At 48.5% G+C, this 18,848-nt stretch overlaps 1 protein-coding gene across 2 annotated transcripts in view; it reads left to right on the top strand.

The window, feature by feature from the left end:
* Positions 1-14,968, top strand: part of slc23a2 (solute carrier family 23 member 2) — a 63,609-nt gene extending 48,641 nt beyond the window's left edge. The window contains exons 11-17 of one of the 2 annotated variants that reach the window (XR_004410227.1): positions 1,375-1,522; positions 2,857-2,962; positions 4,365-4,494; positions 6,341-6,478; positions 8,169-8,264; positions 9,990-14,131; positions 14,165-14,968. Coding sequence is in view for 1 of the 2 variants with exons in the window: in XM_033014014.1 (XP_032869905.1) it covers positions 1,375-1,522; positions 2,857-2,962; positions 4,365-4,494; positions 6,341-6,478; positions 8,169-8,264; positions 9,990-10,219 (848 nt within the window). In the remaining variant the exon portion in view is untranslated. Of the gene's footprint in view, positions 1-1,374; positions 1,523-2,856; positions 2,963-4,364; positions 4,495-6,340; positions 6,479-8,168; positions 8,265-9,989 lie in introns of both variants that reach the window. The other variant, XM_033014014.1, reaches the window with a different exon arrangement.
* The last annotated feature ends 3,880 nt before the right edge of the window (positions 14,969-18,848 follow it).

Here is an 18,848-nt window from a genome sequence, read left to right as displayed (position 1 = left end):
TGAACTCAGTACAATGATCAGACACATTGGACTTGAGTTGAACTGATTTTACTCTCTCTCCCTTTCCTCCTAAGTCCCCATTTTATGCAATCAGGTTAACATTGAGAGGCTTTATTAATGAAGATAGACCCAAAGTACTGGAGTAACTCAGCGGGTCATGCAGCATCCCTGGAGAAATAGGATGGCTGGGACTCTTCTTCAGAAATTGATTACTACTAATCCCGATTAAGGGTTGGCATGTGACACAATGGCAATGGACGATAGACAATGGGTGCAGGAGTAGGCCATTTGGCCCTTCGAGCCAGCACCGCCATTCAATGTGATCATGGCTGATCATCCCAAATAAGTACCCCGTTCCCACCTTCTCCCCATATCCCCTGACTCCGCTATTTTTAAGAGCCCTATCTAGCTCTCTCTTGAAAGCATCCAGAGAACCTGCCTCCACTGCCCTCTGAGGCAGAGAATTCCACAGACTCACCGCTCTCTGTGAGAAAATGTGTTTCCTCATCTCCATTCTAAATGGCTTACTCCTTATTCTTAAACTGTGGCTCCTGGTTCTGGACTCCCCCAACATCGGGAACACCCCAACAGTAGGAAGGAGCCTTGAGTTAATGTGACTGTACAGCCCAAAAACACTTGGACAATTATGTAGATGAAGACCAATGTGGAGCGTAAATACAAGGTGAAGTTTAAGCTGTGGAAACAAGGAATTGCAGATGCTGGGTTACCAAAGACACAAAGTGCTGGCGTAACTCAGCGGGTCAGACAGCATCCATGGAGAACATGGATGGGTGGGAAACCCTTCTTATAGACTGAGATGTCATCTTCAGATTCTGAAGAAGGGTCCCGACCTGAAACGTCACCCTATCCATCTTCACCAGAGATGCTGTCTGACCTGCTGAGTTAATCCAGCACTTTATCCTTTTGTGTATTAACCAGCATCTGCAGTTCCTTTTTACTACACTTCTTCATGTACTGTCTGCTAGGCTTTGTCCCGCCCTTCATCTCTTCCAGCTAGCTTTCCTCCCCACCACCTCCTTCAGATTGAAGAAGGTCGCAACTCGAAATGTCGCCTCTCCTCATTCTCCAGAGATGCTGCCTGACCTGCTGAGGTACTCCAGCACTTTGTGTCTTCCCATGATGTTTAAGCTATTTTCCCACCTCAGAAATGGGGGTCCCAATGATTCTTGCAAACTATCCTAATTTTTAAAAGTACGCCTTTTTTTTCCTATCGTGTCTGCAACTTGACCGCACTCTTTTGAAGTTGATCCTTTGCTATTTAGTTAGGCCTTATTGATTTGTCTTTTGGCAGTTGTGATATTGAAGATCTTATTCCCCGAGCAGAACTGATCATTTTATTCTCACCCTTCACAGTACAGTGGGGACTCCCCACCGTGTCCCTAGCGGGAGTGATCGGGATGATGAGTGCGGTGATTGCCAGTATTATTGAGTCCATCGGCGATTACTACGCCTGCGCCCGGCTGTCCGGTGCCCCAACTCCGCCGATACACGCAATCAACAGGTAACCGAACACTGTCTGAAGTGTGTGCGAGTCCTGTGTGTGTGTGTGTGTGTGTTTGTGTGTGCGCCTTTGTGTGTATGTGTGTGTGCGCGCCTTTGTGTGTGTATTTATGTGTGTGTGTGCCTTTGTGCGTGTGTGTGTGTGCGCCATTATGTGCTTTTATGCCTTTGAGTCTTTGTGTGTGTGTCTACTTTTGTGTCTTTGTGTGTGCGCGACCGTGCCTTGGTCTTTGTGTGTGTGTGTGCGCGTCTTTGTGTGTGTGTGTGTGCGCGTCTTTGTGTGTGTGTGTGTGCGCGTCTTTGTGTGTATGTGCGCGCGTCTTTGTGTATGTGTGTGTGCGTATTTGTGTGTGTCTGTGTGCGTATTTGTGTGTGTGCATCTTTGTGTGTGTCTGCGTATTTGTGTGTGTGTGCATCTTTGTGTATGTGTGTGCGTATTTGTGTGTGTGCATCTTTGTGTGTGTCTGTGTGCGTATTTGTGTGTGTGTGCATCTTTGTGTGTGTGTGCATCTTTGTGTGTGTGTGCATCTTTGTGTGTGTCTACGTATTTGTGTGTGTGTGCATCTTTGTGTGTGTCTGTGTGCGTATTTGTGTGTGTGTGCATCTTTGTGTGTGTGTGCATCTTTGTGTGTGTGTGCATCTTTGTGTGTGTCTGCGTATTTGTGTGTGTGTGCATCTTTGTGTGTGTGTGTGTGTCTTTGTGTGTGTGCGCGCCTTTGTGTGTAGAGGTGGGAACATGGTGTGCGAATCACTAACAGTGCAGTGGGAAGTAAGACCAGGTACACGGGTTCAAAACCAGCCACAGGAGTTGTGCAACTAAAAAGATATTCATGAGTAAAACCGGGGCATCAAGAACAGAGACACTTAAATGACCAAAGCTATTCGACCAGGGTGACACAGCGGTTGAGTTGCTGCCTCTCAGCGCCAGAGACCTGGGTACGATCCTGACGACCCGTGCTGTCTGTACGGAGTTTCTACCATGTGAGTTTTTTCTGGGCGCTCCAGTTTACTCCCACACTCCAAAGATGTACAGATTTGTAGTTTAATTGGCTTGGTATAATTGTAAATTGTCCCGAGCGTGAAGGATAGCATTAGTGTGCGGTGTGCCCATAGACGCGGACTCGTTGGGCCGAAGGGAGAACGTACAAACCTCGTACAGATAGCCCCCTTAGTCAGGATGGAACCCGGGTCTCTGACGCTGTTAGCCAGCAATTCTACCGTTGCGCCACTGTTGAATTGCCCGGGTAACTAAGGTGGCAGATGCCTGTTTGTTTTGTTTTTTACCAGCTGTACCCAGGTGATTGTTCCTACACCTTGGTGATTCTTTGCTTGCAGGGGCATCATGGTTGAAGGTTTTTCCTGTATACTGGACGGGCTGTTTGGCACCGGAAACGGGTCCACATCCTCCAGCCCCAACATCGGGGTGCTGGGAATCACAAAGGTAAGACTACGACTGGGAATTTGCAGTGGCTGGGCCCTCTTTGTAATACTAAGAAGAAAGGATCAACTGTTGAACCCTTGTGCCTGGGATAATTCTTGGGTTCGATGCCATTTTCCTGCCTATTCCCGATCACCCCCAGTTAGTCCCTATCTAATTTTTCCATGAATACATTCAATAACTGAACATACTCAACTCCCAGGGTAGAGAATTTGTGTCATGTGATAGGAGTGGAATTAGGCCATTCGTCCCATCAAGTCTACTTCGCCATTCAATCATGGCTGATCTATCTCTCCCTCCGAGCCCCATTCTCCTGCCTTCTCTCCATAACCTCTGACACCTGTACTAATCAAGAATCTCTATCTCTGACCACTGACTTAGCCTCCACAGCCTTCTGTGGCAAAGAATTCCTCAGATTCACCACCCTCTGACTAAAGAAATTCCTTCTCATCTTCCTAAAGCAACATCTTATAATTCTGAGGCAATGATCTCCTAGAGTCCTAGACTCTCCCACTTGTGGAAACATCCTCTCCACATCCACTATCCAAGCCTTTCACTATGCTGTATGTTTCAATGCGGTCCCCCCTCAATTCCAAAGATTCCTGTCCCTCAGAGAAATATTTCCTTCTCATCTTAGTCGGGTGACTCCTTATCCTGAAACTTACCTGTAATGGGACGACCAGAACTGCACACAATACTCCAAATGCAGCCTACGTATAGAGCTGCATCCTGACGCCCTGAGTGTTATATTCAATACCACCAGCAATGAAGGCAAACATACCATACGCCTTCTTTGCCACACTATCTACATGTGCTGCCACCATTAGGGAATGGAGGTACATGAGTTATGTGCAGGTGGATAAGTAATGCCCTTGACATCATGTTCGGCACAGACATTGTGGGCTGGAGGGCCTTATCTTGTGCTGTATTGTTCGATGCTTCTCTCATGTTCAGCACAGAAGTCGTGGGCTGAAGGGCCTGATCCTGTGCTGTCCTGGTCTAAGAATCGCAAGCCTCCGGTGTTCTCCAGGGAAGTTCTGTTAACACCGAGTCAGCAGGTGGCCTTCCTCCTCTGATGGGCTTCCGGGTTGTGGGTTGACTGATCGCAAGCACTACTTTGTGCTACTTTCATCTGTCATGTTCACACCCTACCCTTCCCTATCTGTAGACTCCCCCTCCCCTGACTCTTAGCCCGAAGAAGGGTCTCGACCCGAAACGTCACCCATTCCTTCTCTCCAGAGATGCTGCCAGTCCCGCTGAGTTACTCCAGCATTCTGTATCTATCTTCGGTGTTAAACCAGCATCTGCACATGTTGGACACCTTCTCTGCTTGGCACCACCTGCTGGTCGGAAAATTGATTTTTAAACCGTTTCTAATTATTAACCCTCCATGTTGGCTCTGCAGGTGGGGAGCAGGAGGGTCATACAGTACGGAGCTGCGATGATGCTTTTGCTGGGGTCCATCGGAAAGTTCAGTGCTCTCTTTGCATCGCTCCCCGACCCAGTCCTCGGAGCTCTCTTCTGCACCTTGTTTGGTATGTTGCCATTAAATATCTGGAGTAGCTGCCTGCACTGACCTGGGTGAATAGCTTGCGGGAGGGTGGGTTAAGAGATCAACTCGGGTCCTGCATCTTGGCTCCAGTAACGACAGCTCTGAACCACCAAGTTTAGTTTCGTTTAGCGATACAGGGCGGAAGCAGGACCTTCCCGAGTCCGCACCGACCAGCGTTTCCCGCACACTAACACTATCCTACACACAGTAGGGACAATTTACAATTTTATACCGAGCCAATTAACCTACAAACCTAAACGTCTTTGCAGTGTGGGAGGAAACCGATGATCTCGGAAAAAAACCCACACAGGCCACGGGGAGAACGTACAAACTCCATACAGACAAACACCCGTAGTCGGGATTGAACCTGGGTCACTGGCGCTGTATGGCAATAGCTCTACCGCCACGCCAATGTCCTGCCCATTATGTAGTTTGCAGAGATACAGCGTAGAGACCGACCCTTCGGCCCTCCGAGTCCACGCTGACCAGCGATCACCTATTCACGCTAGTTCTATCCTACACACTAGGGACAATCTGCAGAAGCCAATTAACCTACAAACCAGCACGTCTTTGGAGTGTGAGAGGAATCCCGAGCACCCGGAGAAATCCCATGCGATCACAGGGAGAACGTACAAACTCTGAACAGATAGCACCTGCAGTTGGGATAGAGCCAGATCGAGCCGCTGGCTCTGTAAGGCAGCAACTCTACCGCTGCGTGAGACAAAACCAAAGATTGCTGGAAAGATTAATCATGACGGGCAATGTTTGTGGCGAGAGTAACGGAGGGAAGGTTTCAGGTTTGAGATCTGGGAACTGAAACAATCCGTCAGTTTCCCTCTCCACAGATGCTGCCTGATCTCTTCAACCCATTTCCAGTAATTTCTGCTGTCACTTCTCGTTTGCACCATCTGTATTTTTGGTCTTTTTTTTTTCCCCCACCAAGTTATGCCAATTTGCGATAGAGATGAGCAAAAAATAAAGCTGGGTGACTACTGGCAGAATGCACCCGCACCATGCTGCTTGAAGTCACTCCACAGCTATCTGTGCATGCGTTTGTTAGAAGGTTACGGGCCTAATGCAGGTGGATGGGGCTGGTGGAGATGGGGCATCTTGGTGTTGCCTTGACTCTCAAGTTGTGGTCTGAGCCCCCTGGTCGGAAAATGGGAGTTCAAAAGCGTGGGGGGGGGTGGGAAAGGGGGGGGGAGGGGAGGGGTGATTGGGGGGGGGGGGGCAGAAAGGGGGGAGGGGTGATGGGTATGCCATGGAAAAATGGCTTATGGAGCACTGCACTGCCATGGGAGCAATACCGAGGGAGCATAATGCTGTCGCAGAGGGATGGCAGTACTGTTGGATGGGCAATAATGAGAGAGTACAGCACTGTCTGAGGAAGCTGGTGCTGTACCAAGGGAGCACTGGCAATGCACAGAGTTCGTGCTGTGCTGAGGGAGTGCAGTGCCTTTAGAGGGACCACTGCGGTACACAGAATCGGTGCTGCACTTGGACAGAATTGTATTCGCAGAGGGGGCACTGCAGTGCACAGTTTCGGCGCTGTACGACAGCACTGTTTTTGCCCTGCTCTTCCTGAACCCCAGGCTTGCACGGCAGGTTTGGATGGTTCTGGTGTCATCTGAGGGCGATCTTTTTTTGGGGGGATTTGGGGAATTATCTCCCTTGCTCGGCCCCACCAGATGCAGACCCATTCATCCGTTGTATGGGACGTTAATGGGGGCAGAGAAACGCCACCGAATATAGACGGCCATCGAGCGAAGCTTAGTCGAGGTGTTTTCCACCGAGGAGGCTTTTCAGTAAATGTGACACTTTACCTGCAGGAATGATTACTGCCGTGGGATTGTCCAACCTTCAGTTTGTTGATCTCAACTCCTCACGCAACCTCTTTGTCCTCGGATTCTCGATCTTCTTTGGTCTCATGTTGCCCAGCTACGTGAAGCGGAATCCCCTTGTAACAGGTAAGTCTGTTCGATTTAACAGTGTTCCCTGGTGCTGTCTATAAATACACCTGGGCCTCGCCGTGGATTGTCACCTTGTCGTGGTGGAGAAGCTTGTGTGGTCTTGAGATCTTGAGAGCGATGCCGTCTGGAGCTACGCTCCTGGTAGGGCCACCCATGGCGGTAAGGTCGAGGGGGAGATCTCTGACAAAGAGCAATCCAACCAAGACCTCAACAGTGGAACAGGCAGAGGACGATGGCTGACCTTAGTGGAGCGTCACAACGGCTGGGAAGGCGGATGAAGGCTGCAGCAGAAAAGGGTGTCTGGTTGTCTTGGTACTCCATGCCACTGGATCCTGACCCAGATCTGTCAAGGACTGTGAGGTGGCTGTCTGTACACCAGTCTCCCGACGTTAAACAAAGTCACGCACTGGTGTCCCCCAACCACGGTGACACCCACGGTCAGCCATGTCCGAAGGGGGCCCAAGAAGGGCAGCTACATGGATAGGAGAGGTTTAGAAGGATTTGGGCCAAATGTTGTCAAAAGGGACCAGCTTTGATTGGTCCTCCAATCTCAGCAGATTGATAAACACGTCTAGAATGCAGAAGAATAAACACATCTTGAGCTTGTGTCCGACTAGTTTTTGTTTGGACTCCTGCCAGTTCCCGCCACAATACCACCCTCTTGCTTGCAGAAACGCAGGGCTGAGATATCAGATTGCCACTGTCAGAATGCCCACAGGCTGCCTGGTCAGACGTGTTGGGTGAGAAGTATTGGAGGAAGCGGGGAGACGGCGTAGAAACAGACCCTTCGGCCCACCGAGATCGTGCTGTCCAACAGTCTCCCTGTACACAAGCATTGTCCCACAGACTAGGGACTATTTACAATTTACAGATTAAGCTACAAACCTGTACGTCTTTGGAGTGCGGGAAGAAACCGGGGAAAACCCAACCGCTCACAGGGAGACCGTACAAACTCCGTACAGACAGCACCTGTAGTGAGGATCTAACCCGGGTCTTTGGCGCTGTAAGGCGGCAACTATTCCACTGCGTCAATGTGGTGCCCTCTTGATAGAAGTCGATAAAATGATGAGAGGCGTAGATAGGGTGGACAGTCAGAACTGTTTTCCCAGGGTGGTGATGTTCAACACTAGAGGGCATATTTATTGCAAGGTGAGAGGAGGGAAAGTGTAATTGAGATGTGCTGGGCAATTTATTTTTACAGAGGGAGTGGTTGGGGCCAGGAATGCGTTCCCAGGTGTGGTGGTGGTGGAGGCAGATATACGACAGTGGTGTTTAAGAGGCTTTTTGATAGGCACGTGGAAGGTGGAAGTGCAGGGAATAGAGGGATATGGATCATGTACAGGCAGATAAGATCACTAAGCATCATGTTTTTCACAAACATGGGGGAAGAAGGAAGGAGAATGGGATTGAGAGGGATAGATAGATCAGCTGTGATTGAATAGCAGAGAAGACTCGATTGGCCAAATGGCCTAATCCAGCTGCTATGACTTCTGAACATGAAAAAAACCCAGTGGGCCCATTCCTGTGCTGTACAGTCGTACGTTCTATGAGTGTTTGCAATTGTCTTACACACTGATGTGTGACGGGGGCCGGAGAACGGGTTCGCTACTCTATGTTTCACAAGATAACATTAATTGTGTTGGTGCATTGTCACTGTTGATCGGTCATTTTTGGAATTACCTTGCAGGTGTTGTTGAGGTTGACCAAGTGCTGAACGTGTTGTTGACAACTGCCATGTTTGTGGGTGGCTGTGTCGCCTTCATCCTGGACAACACCATCCCAGGTGGGTTCTACATGTCCGTTCGGCTCAAACCCATCACAGAATTGCCCAGATCAGGGACCTCGTGCATCTCCGGGCTGATTACTTGACCATAGTGTGTGGTACAACCTCCCCCTTCACTTGGCCAGTACAGGTCTAAGGGGTGAATCGGCCCATGTACGTTCGATTGTGGAGTTTGTCACAGCCTCTGTTGGCCAAACAGATAACACAGGGATGCGAACCAGTCGGTGCATGACGAATATTGCTCCACAATCACAATCGCAATCAGTTTTATTCGTAAAGTGCAAGTGAAATGAATTTTCCAGCAACGGTACAATGAAAAAGAACCCACATAGTTAATTCCACATTACAGTTGCTATAGCACATCAACGTTCCCTCGTTGCATCATGAAATGTACTTTTCTCCTTATTATGTGATATTCACCCCCTTTCAATTCCAACCTCTCCTGCCTGGTTTCCTTCGCTCCACCACTCACTCTTATCCCCTCACTGCCCTGCACCTTGAGTTTCCCTCTGCTCCCTCTACTCCCTCTATTTTCTCCTCCTCGAGACGCTTTTTAAAATCAACCTCGCTGATGAATGAGTTGCAGGATTTCGGGAGCAAGAGACGAGTTACAGGAGGAACTCAGTGGATAGAGCAGCATCTGTGCAGGGCTGAAGGGGTTAGAATGAAAGAATCGTTAACTTTATGGATAGGGAATCCCGCATCAGGACCTGAAACATGAACAATTCCTCCCCAATGCAGAAGACCAGCCCTGACCCAAGAAACACTGTCGGTCCATTTCCCTCCAAAGATGCTGTCAGACCCGCTGAGTTCTTAAGTTATAGGAGCAGAATTAGGGCATTTGGCCCATCAAGTCTACTCTGCCATTCAATCATGGCTGATCTTTCTTTCCCTCTCAGCCCCATTCTCCTGCCTTCTACCCATAACCTCTGACAGCCTTATTAATCAAAAATCCTGTCAATATCCGCGATAAAAATACCCTTTGACTTGGCCTCCACAGCTGTCTGTGGCAATGAATACCATAGATTCACCACCCTCTGACTGAAGACATTCCTCGTTAATTTTCTACGGGTAGTCCTATCATTTTGAGGCTATGGCCTCTGGTCCTAGACTTCCCCACTAGTGGAAGCATCCTCTCCACATTCACTCTATCCAGGCCTTTCACTGTTCGGTAAGTTTCAATGAGGTCTCCCTGATCCTTCTCAACTCCAGTGGTGCCGTCTAACGCTCAACATGGGTGTTCCTCCACCACCTTGTGTCCTTTCAAGCAGAGCAGTGTTCTTGGGAGCAATCCTTCAGTATCACTAAACAGCAGGTTAACTGGTTATTATTAGCTAGCCTGCTGTACCCAGTTCATTGGCACTAAATACTTAATTGACATCAGAGCACTTCGAGATGCTTTAGTTTAGTTTAGAGATACTGCGAGGACACTGTCCCTTCGGCCCACCGAGTCCGCGCCGCATACTATCCTACGCACATTCGGGACAATTTTTTTTGCAATTTTACCAAGCCAATTAACCTACAAACCTGTACGTCTTTGGAATGTGGGAGGAAACCGAAGATTTCGGAGAAAACCCACGCGGTCACGGGGAGAACGTACAAACCCCAGGCAGACAACAGGATCGAACTTGGGTGCCTGGCGCTGTAAGGCAGCAACTCTACCACTACGCTATAGAAATGCCATTTCTTTTAATTGACTTTGTTCCCCATTTTGCTCCACTGCAGGAACCGCTGACGAGAGGGGCATTTGCAAGTCGAAGATTGGAATCGTTGGATTCAAGACCTCAGACAGCAATGAGACCTATGACTTGCCCATCGGCATGAAGTATCTCAGGCGATACAAACTGTTCAGTTACCTGCCCATCTGCCCGACCTTCACTGGGTACTACTGGCAGGAGTACAGGGAGAAGAAGAACAGTCGGAGGCGGGACGAGATCCCCGAGTCAACGGTATAGAGTTGAGGACGCCATCACTGTTGGCTGTGTCTGTAGAGGCTCCTCCCGTCCATCTTGTATGTGTGCCCAAAGCGGAGAAGACAGCAGTGTGGCGTTGCACTCCCTCCTCTCCACCCTCTGCTCCCTTCTCAACGCATGCGCGGCCACACAAATCTCTCTGACGTGTCGATGGGGATGGGAGCAGAGTGTTTTTTGCCATTGTCGGATTGATATCTTTGTCAAGAGTCATTGCCGGTCAACACTTCATCCAAGTCATTGTTGTCTGGGCTGACAAAGCTGTTTTATAGTGGTCGTGTGCGTGTTGGGGAGGGGAGGGGGTGGGGTGTAGGGGGGTAAGGGGGAGGGGGGGGGAGGGAGTAGGTAGGGGGGATAGGAAAGGTCCCACAGTTCGTCATGTGGTCAGTGCAACCCCTCAACCTTCTGCTGAGCAGAGGGTGGGGGCCATTTAATTGTGAAGGATGTGATGCGAGGTGTGTACCAGTAATGGATTTGGCAAAGCAACACTCTAATGAGAGAACCTCAAGGGAGACCATAGCCCATTCGGCCCATCGAGTCCGTTCGATCTACCTGAAATGTAACCCCGCTATTACTCTTCCCCCACGTCCCCTCCTCGGTAAATGAAATGCTGAAAATGCTCGGCAGGTCAGGTGGCGTCTGTGGAGCAAGGAACAGAGTTAATGTTTTGGGTCAGTGAGTTATCTTCATAATTGGGAAAGGTGAGAAGTCGACCACCTTCCTGTGAAGGGCAGAGGGGTGGCTGGCCAGGAGAAAGGGGGAATGCCTGTGATAGGATGGGGCCACAGAGAAACTGAATGAAATAATAAGTGGTGGTCGTGCCAGTGGAGATAATGTGATGGGTCTCGTTTAAAAAATAAATAAAACAGCATTTGCAGTTCCCTGTGTCTCCAAAACAACATGTTGGGCAACACTGGAGAGAAACACAGAAAAATACTTGAAATTAAAAAGAATCCCGGAAGTATTAAACAAACTGGAAGGGTTGGATATCTGAAATAGTTGCATTCAACGTCAAGTCCAGAGATGTGTTATATGCTCTCAGGACAGGTCAGCTGAAATGGCCAAACCTCTAATCTGACAAGTACCTGCGTGTTCAGTGTCTCAGTTATCATATGGTCGCAGAGTTTCCCTTCTCTCCACCTCCCCTCCATTTCACTGCACCCTTAATCACCTTCACCTCTTGATTTCTGAGGAAAGATCATTGACCCTACTTGCTCCACCGATATTGTCTGGAAAGTTGAATATCTCCAGCATCTTCAGTTGTTATTGCAGATTTCCAGAACATGCAGTTTTTAAAAAGTAAATTGTGATGGAGTTTTTAGATTTCACCCCCTCACTCTCAAAAATGTGACATGATTCCAAAGATTTTGAGCCCTTTAACTGGGGGTTTTTTTGGCCTGGAATCGCTTTTGCTAATCCACGTGTTTGTCTTGGATTTTTCTTCCATGGCCATGAGACCCTAATTGGCCTCAGTGAGGCCCTCCTTCAACCTGGTGCAGCTTGTGTCGTCCTTCCTTGGAGCACAAACGCTTTGCGGCACTTCACTTTCCCCTGCGCTCTCCGCCTTCGAAGTGCTGGGGTCCTGAGTCAGTCTGAGGTGGAACTCTGTGGGCAGTCTGCTGACTTCTCCCTGTCCATCACTCACAACCTCTTCACACTGAACATGCTCACTCGAGTCCGTTCTGCTCCCTCGACTGACTTTACTTCCCATCCTTTGCATTGGCAATCATTAGCTTTCAGACATTTGAGTCGAGGATGATGTGGGGGGAACGGAAGTATGGAGGTATTTAGGCTAAGAATATCTATCAGCCACTGGGAAGTTGGACAAGCTTCCAGGAGTTGGATGAAGCATGGGAGCCACAGCACTGCCATATCCATTCTCCGCTGGCTCTTTCTCACCTCGGTAACCAGGATCTCCTGCTTGGGCACCACTTTGCGTTCGTTAGCTATCGAGCAAGGTCCCTTGGACGAGCTGGCTTGCAGCCACCTTCAAAGAACTCCCAACCTTTGCCCATTGGGGCCTCTCTCCTCAACTCTTGTCGGCCGAGGGAACTGGAGAGTGACGCCGCTGGTTAGCGATGGGAAGATGTTATTGGCGATGGGGTGGGATGTTTGGAGAGGGCTCCTTCTTCAAGCAACAACAACATCAGTTGCTCCAAAGAGACAGACATGGGCAAGAGTATCTGTGTGAAGCTGTGGAAACTTCAGCCCAGACTCTAACGGTGATACACTAGACCCGAACTCAACAAACATTGGGCATGGATGTGGTTGTACCGCTCTGAAGGCTCATCCCTGCTAGATGTGGGGATGCATTGGGCAGTCACACTAGTCTTTATTATCCATAATGTCTTTTTTTTCCTTAAGATTGCATTGCTCGTGACATGACATGGAATGATTCCTTCATAGAGCACTGCTGTGTGTTAATGAGCTTCACCAAACATCTAGGTTTAGGGGTATGGGGGGGGGGGTGCAGGTCAGGTCGGCAAGGGGCTGTAGATTGCTCCATTAGGCGAATAGAGGCCATCCTGAGTGTCACCTCATCCAGTGACCAACCAACTACCCCTCATCCCCGTCAGAAGAGAACTGGGCGTGTCGCCCGGCAGGTTCCCTCTCGATTAGCAGCTTAGAAAACAGAGGAGAAAACCACAACCATCATCTCGTAAATATTGTCTACTTTATTTCTCTGACACTTTCCTCGTGTGTTTCTGATGGGGGGGGGGGGGGGGGGGGGGGGGGGGCTCAATGGCCAATGAAGTGTGGCGATTGGCCTCATTAGAGTTGAAGTCGCTGGAGTGACCATTGAGTGGATGCGAGTAAGACGATAGAGGGTTCAGTAAATATTGTCATCTTTATTTCTGTGACACCTTTCTCGTGTTTCGATGGGGGGGGGGGGGGGGGTGGAAGGTGCTCGATGGCCATTGAAGTGTGGCGATTGTCATAATTAATGTTGAAGTCGCTGGAGTGACCAGTGAGTTGATGCAGGCAGCAGGACAGAGGGTTTCAGTAACTTGATCAACACCCTTTGAGGGTTCAGTAACATGATCAACACCCAGGGGTTTAAACGTTGCTGAGGTTGGGTGGGTGGACTGGTAACCTGGAGACGAGTAAATGGGTCAAGGGTTCCCAGTGATGGATGTGGGAGGAAAGTCCCAAAGGTTTGCCTCTGGACCCGGACCACTTTGTGTTTCAGGGACGGGCTGACCCTGGAGACTGGCTCTCCGATCAGTTACGGGTTGGCTTACAACCCAAACTGTTGCTACACCCTGTAAATCCAGGCTTTCATTCCTTGAATGTGTAAATAGTATATATCTACAAATATATATATATATATCTGTGGATTATTATTTTTTATTTTTCAGTTAACATTAACATGCTGCTAGGGAGGAGAGTAGTTGAGATATGGGGAGGGAGGGGGGGGGGGGGGGGATGATCCTGGGCAGTTGTTGCTCTGATCTTGGTTTGGTTGGCATGAGTTGAGAGCGTTTCACTGGAAGTGAAAGTGTGCACTGTTTTCCACCTGGTGAAATCTCGGCCGGAGAGAGTATTAAAGTTTTGACACATCCACATAACCTTTTGTCCAACAAAGCACTGTTGATCAATCTTTGTTGTCCTTTCCATTTGGTTCCTTACCCGCCCTGCGATGTTGTGTAGTAGCTTTCTGAAACTGGCACTTGTGTGGGCATAAGATGGATACATTGGCCTCTTGATAAACCAAACGGGGTCTTATTGAGTGGACCTGGTGAAGCAATGCTATCATATGTTCAGGTCAACAGCTGGCTGCATTGGGCAGACCCTACCCAAGCACATTGCACTCTAACTGAGCAATGATGTTCCGCCCTTGTCATTACCACAGTTGTAACAATTCCGCTCATCCCAGCCGAGGCCAATCATCTTGTGGTGGAAACATTTTTTTAAGTTGTTTGGCAATAGTCTTCTGGCCATTCTTTGTGCCCGCTGTTGTGGTTGCCCTGTCCAAGGCCGCAGTGGTGCGTGCACAGTACATCAATGTTACTGGATCACTAGGAGACCATGGGGCGTGGGCATTGAACTGAGCCTGGCACTCTTGAGAGCCGGCGATCGATCAATCGTTCATCGGAAACAAAAGCCGTGGTGACGTCTATTTTTATTTTAAATTGGCCCACGAACCACTCCGATCCTGCTCTCTGTGGCATGATCGCTGGGCATCTACCTGATGAGAGTTTGGGAATAAAGAGAGAGAGCGGGTGGAACCATGCAAGAACGGGCATTATAATGTGCTCTCCCCCTTCCCTGGCTTCCAGTTCATTGCACCAGTGGTAGGCGGGCTGGAAGATTTTGGGCATTCTAACTACTTCGACCCCTTCTCAGGATAATAGTGAGTGAGTTTAGTGCCAGTTTCAGGGGGCTACTTTGCCACCTTTGGTTCAAGTCCAAGTTGGCTAAATTGCATCTTGCGTTGTCTCAAGAGCTGGAACGATAGTTAAAAATTGTTCTGTTGCTGCCTGTCTGTTAACAAAAATAACTCTTGTTTCTGTTTTGTACCCTGTGCAATATCAGCACATAGAAATGCAGATAAATTTCAAGTGTATTTTTCCAACGTTGCATCATGAATATCTGTCAAATCTATTTAAATGCCTGTGATCTCTTTGCAAGACTTTCACTGGCTGTTTGTAACATGATATTTGTTAATCTCATTCCAAGTTGGTTCAATAACTACAAAATTTAAAAAAAATGGTGTAAATTTAGCAACAAAACTACCTTCTCTTCATGCATTTTATTTTCCATCTTTCCCTGCCATTATTGGTCAAGTCCTCTAGAGGGTTAACTGTGTTTAATTATCATATGTATTGAGAGTGGAAAGATTAAATTATTACTTGCAGCAGCATGACAGGCCTATAAACAGAGTACTAATGAACAGCATATAATAATAAATCAATAAATGAATAACACCAACACTGGTGCACAAAAGCCCAAAGTCCTTACTGCAGCCAAGGTTCATAATTTAGCGACTGTTTAATAGTCCTGTCAGAGTTATTAATATCTGGGCACCAAAGGAAAAGAACGAGAGGTGATTAATTAGGTGATGTTTCTGCAGGCCATTCAGCCCCTTGAGACTGTGCCATCCATCAATGGGTTCATGGCTGATCCGATAGCGTTCAAATCCGCAGCCCTTTTCCCACATCTCGCCTCTCGGTCGCTTTTGTGATTAGGACTATATGTCAGCTTTGAATATACACAAGGGCAGCGGATCACAGACACAGCTGTAACGGGCAAGCGAGAGGCTGTGGGAATTAGGCTGTTTGCTGATGATTGTACGCAATGTTCATGTCCGTTTGTAATGCCTCACGAAATGAAGCAGCCCCCCTACTGGCATGCAGGAAAACTGAGACACTATTGGGGACCTGAGCGGTAACTTTTTTTTTTGCACAAAGGGTGGTGTATGGAACAAGCTGCCGGAAGAGTCGTAGGGCGATACAGTGTGGAAACAGGCCTTTCGGCCCATCTTGCCCACACCGGCCAACATCTCCCAGCTACACCTGCCCATTTGGTCCAATCCTTCCAAGGCTTTCTTATCCATGTACCTGTGAACGGTTTCTTAAATGGTGGGATAATCCCTACGTCAACCACCACCTCTGGTAGCTTGTTCCACACACCCACCACCATTTGTGTGGAAAAAGTTACCCCTCAGATTACTATTACATACTTTCACCTTAAACCTATGTCTGGTCCTTGATTCTGGGCAAGAGACTGTGCAGGAGATAGTTAAGGCAGGTACCACAGGTTTAAGAATCTTTTAAGACAGGAAAATGGGTAGGGTGGATTTAGTGGGATATGGGCCAAAAGCAGGCAGGGAGACTAGTGTAGATGGGGCATGTTGGGCTGGATGGAAATGTTTTGTCCGAAGTGCCTGTTTCCACGTTCTATAACACTGACTATTCATGCAATAGATTTATAAAGATAAATTACGCTTTCATCTTAAGAAACATGCGATGATCACCATTTGCAGGAAAGAACTGCAGATGCTGGTTGAAATTGAAGGTAGACACAAAATGCTGGAGTAATTCTGCCTGACCCAATAATCATCATTGACACATAATGTTCCTTTGGTCTGGCATTGTCAGCTGCTTTAAGGGCATGTCCCACGAGCATGCGACTTGCATGCGGCAAGCGCGACCTAACGTGGTCGCTTGAGCCGTATGGCATGCGACAAGCATGACCAAACCAGAAGCGGGAGCCGCGCGGAGGTCAAGTGATTGACACGGCGTCGAGGCGGCTAGGGGCCGGCAGGCCGTTGCCGCGCGGAATTTTAAAACACGGTCAGTATATCGGAGCCCCGCGCGATATCGGGACCAGCTCCGCACAACTTCATACGGCTCCGGCGATCGAAGTGGGACCGGCCCCGTGAGGCCGTACGGCTCAAGCGACCACGTTAGGTTGCGCTTGCCGCATGGAGTCGAATGCTGGTGAGACAGGCCCTTTAGGTTGCGCTTGCCGCATGGAGTCGAATGCTCGTGGGACAGGCCCTTTACACTTGAAAGTCTGAATTCTGCACACGTTAAATCTTGCTCTTCTGATTCGCAATTAGATGACTCGGTCTCTTCAACTTGAAGATGTGGGGGAAAGGAAATAGCCTTTATTACTCCACGGTACAGTGACTGGTCTAATGCAGGGAACTGGTCTCTGCACATCTCAAGCTGTCGATGAAATTGCCCACGTCAAAGGTGGACGAGACATCGTGAAGCAGTTTCTCCTTTGAGCATCTGAGGTAAATGATTCATTTATGGTGAGGCTTCATCCTTTGTGCAAGGCATCTTGACATAATTCTTCGCACATCCTCTGAAGATTTATTGAGCATTATTGTCCTGTACTCTGACTAATGGATTTCTCTGACGTGGCTTTATCGCTACATCCACCAGTACTGTATTTTAATCATCCATGACTAACTCACACCTGCCACTTAATTCCACTCAAACGCACCATGTTCATCTTAGAGAGCCCGCTGACTACTGCTACAAAATCGGTCAATTATGTTGCTTATAAAATTATGAGAGGCACAGATGGTGTAGACAGTCAGAATCTTTTTTTTCCTGGGGTGGAAATATCAAATATTAGAGGGGATATCTTTCAGTCTAGAGGGGCAAAGTATAAAGGAGATGAGTGGGGCAAATTTGTTTTACATGGTGGTGAGTGCCTGGAACACACTGGTTTGGATGGTGGGTGAAACAGATATGTTAGTGGCATTTGAAAGACTTTTGGATTGGCATATGGAGATGGATTATGTGCAGGTAGATTAGCAATGGTCTTGGCATCTTGTTCGGCACAGACATTGTGGGCCAAAGGCCTGTTCTTGTGCTGTACAGGTCTACGTTTTATGAACCTTCTACTCCCAGAACAGTCATAGAGAGAGAGGTCATGCAAACAGGCCCTTCAACCCATCGAGCCCACACTGACCCATTTACACGTCCTATGATTTTTAATTCCTCCCACATCCTACCATTCACCTACAGCGACCAATTAAGCTACCAACCCAAGGTAGATACGGAGTGCTGGTGCAACTCAATGGGTCAAGCAGCATCTCGATAAAATAGATGACGTTTTGGTTTGGGAACACTTCAGTAGGGAATGTGAAGGGCGTGTGGGTGGAAGGTTGGTGAAGAGCTGGAGGCGAGGGGTGGGAGATTGCAACCTTCACATGGTCCACCCTGTTTCGACGAATGCAATCAACCTGGCATGCACAATCAAATAAGATCAAAGAGAACAAGCTGTTCTACAACTTTAAGGGCCTGTCCCACTTGGCCGACATTTGCGCGTCACGCAAATGGCACGCGAAGATTTTGTACATCGCGCGCAGCCACGCATCACTGCCTACGTCATCACGCACCATGGGCGCGTAAAGCGCACCATGCGCCAATCACGTGCGTCGTGACGCGTAAATATTGTGCAAATGACGGCCAAGTGGGACAGGCCCTTAAGGCTGTGCATGCCATACGCAAGAAGAAGCAGGAGGCGAGGAAAGACCAGGACCATTCTTTGGGATGCTAGAGAAAACTGGAGGACCCGGAGGAAACCTACACCATCGCGCAAAGAAGTTGCAAACTGCATATATGCATGGCTCAGTATTGCACTGGATCCATGGCACTATGAGGCCGATGTTAGCTGTGCCAAGGCGCTGTTCCGTGTGCCGGTATCTTTTTTAGCATTTATACGTAACCACACTACAGTCTTTGGCTCCAGATACTCCCTTCTGATATTATATTTCAGGTAGGAATGCCACACGGCATGGTGGCGCAGCGGGTAGAGTTGCTGCCTTATAGCGCTTGCAGCGCCAGATACCTGGGTTCGATCCCGACAACAGGTGCTGTCTGTACTTTCTCCCCGTCACTGTGAGTTTTCTCCGAGATTTTCGGTTTCTGCCCACGCTTCAAAGACGTACAGGTTTGTAGGTTAATTGGCTTGGTATAAGTGTAAATTGTCCCTCGTGAGTGTAGAATAGTGTAAGTGAGCGGGGATCGCTGGTCGGTGCGGACTCAGTGAGCCAAAGGGCCTGTTTCCGTGCTGTATTTCTTAACTAAACTACAGACGTTGTCTCTGGCCTCTGGTTCACTGACTTCTTCCAACACAAATCTATTAAGAT

The sequence above is a fragment of the Amblyraja radiata genome, chromosome 39 (genome assembly GCF_010909765.2).
Source record: "Amblyraja radiata isolate CabotCenter1 chromosome 39, sAmbRad1.1.pri, whole genome shotgun sequence".
NCBI classification, from domain to species: Eukaryota; Metazoa; Chordata; class Chondrichthyes; order Rajiformes; family Rajidae; genus Amblyraja; species Amblyraja radiata.
Note: the sequence above shows the minus strand (reverse complement) of the source record. Positions and strands in the feature narration are given on the sequence as shown.